This window comes from Micropterus salmoides, unplaced genomic scaffold, assembly GCF_014851395.1.
Source record: "Micropterus salmoides isolate LMB-PRFRI ecotype aquatic unplaced genomic scaffold, ASM1485139v1 Ms_hic_scaffold_4004, whole genome shotgun sequence".
Classification (NCBI taxonomy): Eukaryota; Metazoa; Chordata; class Actinopteri; order Centrarchiformes; family Centrarchidae; genus Micropterus; species Micropterus salmoides.
In genome coordinates, this window is record NW_024043379.1 from 1 (window position 1) to 7332 (window position 7332).

The following is a 7332-nucleotide window of genomic DNA, read 5'->3' on the forward strand; positions in this document are numbered from 1 at the left end:
GAGACAGCTGATCAGCACAGTGCTTCAGGGTGGATGGGGAGACAGAGTCCTGTCCAGCTGCTTTACAGGGTTTATGCCTCCTGAATAGTCTGTTGACATCCCTTTCTGAGATAGAGAGAGCGGGGGAGAGAACGCACCTCCTTGCTAAACCAGTGCTTTAACGCCCTGCACCCGGCCCTGTCCCCACTCCTATATGCCTCCTCCTTTTCCATCCTTAGCTATCTGAGTTTGGCTGTAAACCAGTGTTTGTCATTGTTATAACTCACCCTGGTGCGTGTTGGTGTCACGGCATCAGTAAACTCATCCAGACTGTTGGTAGCTGTCCTGAAAACATCCCAGTCAGTGCAGTCCAAACACGCCTGAAGATCCTCTACAGCTTCACTGGTCTACTTCTTAGATGTCCTCACCACAGGTTTACAGAGTTTAAGTTTCTGCCTGTATGCAGGAATCAGGTGGACCATGATGTGATCAGGGTGTCCCAGTGGAGCACTGGGGACGGCGTGATAGGCACTGCTTACTGTGGTGTAGCAGTGATCCAGCAAGTGTTTCCCTCTCTGCTTGGATACTTCATAAACTGCCTGTATTTGGGGAGTTCTTGATTGAGGTTCCCTTTGTTAAAGTCACCAAGAACAATTACAATGGAGTCTGGGTTTGTCAGCTCCACACAGTGTATCTGGTCGGCCAGCGTGCGCTGTGCGCCGTGCACGTTGGCCTGCAGTGGAATCTAAACACCGACCAGAGTGAATGAAGCACGGGGGGAGTAAAACGGTTTACAGTTAACGATAAAATATTCCAGATCAGGAGAACAGTGATGCTGAATCACCAGCCACTGTTAATATAAAAACAGATACCACCGCCAGTGGAGACACACGAGCGACACGGCTTTTTCTCTACTACAGCGTTTCACAGCCTGAGCAACAGTGAGCGTGCCCTTCACCAAAATGTCCAATAATTCCACTGATGATGCGAGAAAAGTGGGAAATATATCCGCTGGAGATGTTCCCCTGATGTTCATGAGCTCATCTCTGGTGAAAGAGCTCCAGGAGTCAAAGCCGAAAACTGAATTCACACAAAAAACAAAACAGAGGGCACCTAACACCAAGGCAGCTATACGCAGCACCATCTAGGATCGCGCCATCTAGGATCGCCATCTAGGAATTATGACAAAAGCAAAGGAGGAAATTAGGTTAAGGTATTATAGCCTGCTTCAAGACTGTCTTGAGCTCAGGGAAGCAGCTGTGTGCTGCTTTTTTAATAGAAGTTTCTAGCCTAGCCTAGATATATATTTGCAGCTATACTATTTGAAAACACTTCAGATTAAGCATGAATCTCACCTTTGTGTCACTTGAAGTTTGTTTTCGAGTTTGGAATGGGCTCATTGTTGCCCCCTGTGACCATTAGGGGCAGTAATGAGCCCATTACAGTTTGGAGCATCAAAATGGAAAAAAAGAAGAGCCCACACTAGACTTAGCTTCAAGGATGAAGAAAAACCGACTGGTTTGACAATGTACATCTGGTTAAAGGTACAATGTGTAAGATAGAATTTTAGTGAACTAACATTATCAGTAAGTAACAGTTCAGAAGTTATGTCAAAGATGTGTATGTATTGGGTTGCTTATCTACTGAAGTTAATAATAATAATCAACTTAATCAACTTCAAGTTAGCATTCTAACAAGCTAGCCCCGGCCGTCCTGTGTTGTAATACGGTATTGGTCTGAATATAAGACCGTTTTTTCCCCCGGAAATTCATCTTAAAAATTCACCTCATGTTATTTTTGGGGTCTAGCACTTTAAATGTTAATATACACCCACAACAACATATGGTGCCAAATATCAGCAAAGCGCACGTTGCCATCTTGTGTCACCATCCCACTGAAACATGAAAAGACACAGCGATCTTGTCGAACAAAGTGGCTTAAGTAGGTCAATTAATCAGCAGCTGAGGACACTTTGATGGTTAATGCAGGTATTGACATTTTGATATGCTATATGGATATTTTTTCAGATGAGAGCCTAATTGGTGTTTTTTTTTTTTTCATTTTTATGATATTTACTGTAAATATCACATCATTCATTAAAACCTGTACATTTTATTTAGCTGTTATTTAAATGTGACCATTTCAATTAAAAATATATATTTATATATATACCATTTTATTTAAAACATGTAAAAAAAATGACTTACCTTGTTTTATATTATTCAATGTGTTTATTAGCATTATTTTCAAATAAAATATTTTCTTTGGTCTTCAAAAATTACTACCAAAAAGAAAATGAGTAAGGAGTCAGCTTAAACATGCTGCAGCCGGAGGCTTTATGAGTATAATCAGCTGATCACTGCTGCTGCGAAGTGATGTGAATATCAAATAAAAATGTACAGAGTAGTGTTAAATGATACCAGAAGATGAAATCAATGGAAAGCCAAGCTTGCCACAGTGACGAACATCCCTGAGACAACAGCCGAAGGTTGAGGGCTGTTAATAATCATGCAGGGACCAGGCGCGTGCAGGGACATAAAGAACAAAAAATGCGTGCCCTTCTCTTTCATTCGATGTGTTGCTGCAAACAAAGGCATACAAATAGTATTTTTTTGCCACAAAGGTATCGAATGAAGTGCCGGTTTGACTGGAGATGTTTCAATACTACTCAATTCTGGGCTATTTCGGTCGATACCTTAAAGGTATCGAGTAGGGATACCCATCCCTAATTCTTGCACCTTGTACCTTTAACTTCCCCACGTCTGTTAAAGAGCAGTGCACAGCCGCTTCCTTGAGTTTTTCTATGGAAGGATGGGTAAAAAAATATGAAGAGAGACAGCTGTTCATTTCCCATTTCCAACTGATCACCCCCTACCCCTAACCTAGCGTTTATTATTGAAACCATGACAACGGAGGTCCCCTAACAGTAAGGAAGAACTCATTTTAATCCAAACCACCTAGTTTCCCTAACATTAACTTAGTAAAGTACTTACTTGGTGTCAAAGTAATTTGACTTTTTGGGAGCATAAACTCTAACACACGCACATAATAAGACTGTAAAAAAGTGTGTGTGTTAACAAGCACAGTCTCATTGATCCAGTGCCATCCTTACACAGAAGCTGCTTAACGCACATTTTTTTGGTACAATTCTCACTGGAAGAAAACGGACTGCCACCTGCCGCCAGCTGCTCTGGTACACAACATTTTGTTCCTCCACTCCTCTTCGTTGTGATGGCGACAAGTGGGCCTGCGGCGCTGTCACTCATCTCCCTGTGTTTGCTTCACATACGCTGTGTGGGGATTGACCAGCTGTGTTCAGGCAGAAACAGCTTTTGGGGTCTCCAAAGACACCCTGCTGTAAAATGGCACAGCGTGGTTTTATGTGATACTCGACAGGCCAGTGTCTGCCATGTTTGATTATAGTCCGTGTTCTTTCAGAGTGTCCTTCTGTGGCTGATGATGTGACAAATCACAACAAGCTATGGATCTGAGCTTGAGCCCTTGTTATTCTGGAAGATGAATGTGATAAAGCCCAGCGTGCACCTTGCTGCTGCCATCTGTTCCCTCTCTTCTGCTTGCCTGACAAGAGTTGTGTTTACATGCTCCTCTGCAAACCACTCCATGTTAAGATAGCACTGGCAGCATGTCAAACACAATGCATTTCTGCATGAATGTCAGCAAGCAAAAACTTCATGTCTGACTTCATCACACATGCACCGTGTGTGAATATGACTGTTTGTTGTTGCAGAACAGGAGCCTGTCGAAATAACTGGAGATTAAAATGCAATAAAAACACATACAGTTTCTCTTAGTATTCATATTCTGCCAGTATCCTTGCTGTGAGTGGATCTGTGGCAAGGACACAGGAATTCTTCTCACATTAGAGCCTGTTCTTTTTCAGATGTAGTTTGCTTGAGGAAAAGAAAAATATTGATCTTAAAGGTTCCAGCTCAAAGTATCCCTTCAGAACAGTCATTTCAGAAATTCAAAACAGCTCAAAATGATTCCGTTTTCATCAACAGAGCAGCAGCACCTATCCGTCTTCAAAAACAGAATTCTTAATGAGGACTCTGTCATATCAAACAGCTTTTGATGTTGTTATGTAAGACGGAATTTATGAACAGCTTTAACATCAATAATTTCACTGGGCATTAAAATATTGATTACACTGCAATGTTATATTGTGATGATATGATTTGGAACATAAAAATGTATTAATTGTTCGAAGACAGAGCTGTTGATGACTGTGCTTGACTGCAAAACACCACAACTCTAACATATTTCCGTTATAAATGTGTCATTGACATGTTATAAATGTCGTCACTTGCTGATGATGATGTTTGTGTGATTCCAGTAAAAAAAATTTAAAGACTCCGTCATCACTAAAATGGCTGATGTTTGCAGTAAAATGGTTGATGGTTGAGTCAACTTCCCGTTCCCCGTTTTGGATCACTTGCTCCTGTCAGAGGCTGACAGCCGTGCTACCGATGCAGGTGCTTTATGTTCATTTCCTGAACAATTCAATCCCGTGATTAATTGCTCCCCTCACAGTAAAAGACTGAGAACTGTTTTAAACCATATTAACATCTAATGGGACTTTCTGGCATATATCTGACATTGTGTGTCTTTTCTTGTGGCAAAAAAACATTTTTTCCCCACAGTTGTAGACAGAGAGCAAATTATGCTAGTCTAGTGTCTTTTTTGTCTTTGAAGTGTAAGTTACACATATTTTTCCAATATGCAAATTCACACTGGTGGAATGCAGAGTTGTTGAATTAATTTAAATAATCTTTGAAAACATCTCGAAATACCCTCCCTCCGAGATTCAAGAAGAAAGCCAAAGTGAGGGTAATTTTTATTCAACATATTTGGTAAATAAATAGCTTAATCTCATAATAATCACAATGCATATTTAGACAGTTGCACATATAGTATCAACAGGATATTAGCTAAAGTCATATTCAAAACAATTTGTGTTAAATTGTAAGGGTCCATCTGTATTTTTGCAAGGGCTCATGTGGAAACACTGCATTAACAAAACTTGGCTAAAAGAGCACAGCAATGGCAAATTGAGATCTGTTTGTGTTCTTGTTGTTTTGGCAAACCAGGTGACACAGAAATGGGTATATAAAAATGCACTACATACATTAGACATTGCTGCATGAACAGTTGTGTATTTCGTCCTTGCTCACACATTTTTCACAGTGTTCATTTTAAAAGAAGGATCAAAGATGTCACATGAAAAAAGCTCAGCACAAAAAGGTTACTGCTGACATGTCATGCATAAATGATAAGGAGGGTAACAAATGACAGCAATAAACATGTCGACTCAATGGCTTGCTTCCTAAATTATAGCCTTATTTATTAGTCGGCTGAGTCATTAGTAAAACCGTAATAAACTTCTCCACTTGTTTGTAAGCACTCAGAAAGGTCAGTCTGTGAACAATTTCATTGAGGATTGTCATATTAGAAAAATTACACAAATTTACAAAGAACCTCCCTGAAAAAATAGTCGATCCGAAAAGTGTCCCTGCTGGCAAACACGGCATTGATTATACTCACAAAAATAAGAGATAGAGGACTAATAAACACATCCGGCTTGGCGCTGTGATCAATATGTGACCCCGGTGTCGCTGATCTCAACGTCAGCACGCTCGTGTTTTCTGTAACCATTGTCCTCATTTGTCATTGTGCTATCGTTAGTCTGTGCATCACCAGGCCTCTTTGTAAACACGCAGTCTCCGAAGCTGCTACAGTCAAAACCAGCATCTGAGCCATCTGGCCAGAACAGAAATTACTCCCACAGGACGTTCTTCTGCCTTTTCTCTACCACCCGGCAGTAGGAGAAGTTTCTGGTAAATACTTCACGTTACGTGGACGGGGGCAGGAGGGAGCCTGAGTGGGGTACCAATGAAGGGTAAAGAGAGGAATGTTACTGTAGTGTTGCAGAGTCGCATTCTTTACACTGCGTTATTGTCACACAAGAGAGGTTATAAATGTAAACGTGTTGTTGTTGCTGTCACTGACAAAGTTGATTTGGCACTGCTCCAATCTGGCAATATCCCCAATGTCCAACTCTGATAATAACTGAGTTGGGTCTGTGTTTGTGGTTAAAACCTTCTGTTTCTCCTGCTGCTCCTCTACATCCTCCTCTGGTTCCTCCAAGTCCTGACTCTCATCTTTGCTGTCCTCATCATCCTCCTCCTCCTCTTCTTCTGTGATGGAGCAGAGGCGTGTGGCGGTTCCGGGGTTGCTGGCAGGCGGTCTGTAGTGGCACTGCCCGTTCAACAGCCTCCTCAGTGGCATCAGTGGCACCGCCTCCTCACCCAGCAGCTGCTGCTGGCAGTGCCGGAAATCACTCTGACGCTTCAGACGCTTGAACTCGCTGAAGGCGGAGGTGGCGTTCTGGTAGAGACTGTGGGCGATGGCCTGGGCCTTCTCCGACTTGCTAACCAGGACAGCGTGACACCGGAGAACCACCGCCATGTTCTTGACCTGGTGCCTGTAGATCCAAGCCAGGATCTTGGGCCGGCACAGGTCAGCATTGCAGTAGGTGATTCTGTTCAGAGAATAAAGATGGATGGGTTTCTTTTTTCCAGATTTGTCAGCGCTCATCCGGATGCCTTGAGATCCCACTGTTAACCTCATCTTGATACTCTGCTCCCCGTAGTTGCTCCTCGCCCAGATTTTGGCCACTGCCTCCTGGGTGCAGCCGTCTCCCTTTGCAGTGATGGTGACCACACTCCCCAGGTAGCGCACATTGTAAACGGGCTCCTCTTTGTTCAGTTGCACCTTTTGCCGTTTGGTGTGGAAGATGCTGCCCACCCAGTCGAAGGGACAGTCAGGCAGCAAGTCAGGACAGGAGCGCAGTAGAGAGGAAAGGATGGAGTGGTAGGTCAGCCCAGTCCCCAGGCTCTTGGGTTTACTCTTGGCCTCATCCTCCACCAAAACAAACTTATTCCTTCGCCAGGGCAGCATGGTGGGGGAGGAGTTGGAGCGAGTGAGCCCCTCTGCCGCTGCGTTTGCTGTTTTCAGCTCAGGCAAAAGAGTAAGAAAGCCGGTGTGTGCGAGGGAGAGAGGAAAAGCAGAGAGAAGCTGCTTCACGAAGCTTAGAGGAGAGACTGAGAGCTGCGAGCCTCAGCCAGTTTGTTCCCCCGCTCGCTCCTCCTTCCTCTCCTCCTCCTCCTCTGTTGTCTGCATCATGCAGCGCTGATCAGTGCAGGAGACTTAGCCCAGCGCTCAGGCACCCTCAACCCCCTCCCTGTTTTGTTGTTTTGCTTCCAAATGGCTCCCCACCAAAGCATTATTTATTTGTCCAGCTTTGCACTGACTGAGGTATCACTATATTTCTGT

At 43.4% G+C, this 7332-nt stretch overlaps 1 protein-coding gene across 1 annotated transcript; it reads right to left on the reverse strand.

Annotated features, from left to right (window-relative positions):
• Positions 1-4825: 4825 nt before the first annotated feature.
• On the reverse strand, positions 4826-7120 carry LOC119887099 (protein FAM43B-like). The gene has a single exon (XM_038698032.1). It carries the CDS (start codon positions 6955-6957, stop codon positions 5956-5958), a length of 1002 nt encoding a protein of 333 aa, XP_038553960.1. The 5' UTR covers positions 6958-7120; the 3' UTR covers positions 4826-5955.
• Positions 7121-7332: the final 212 nt, after the last annotated feature.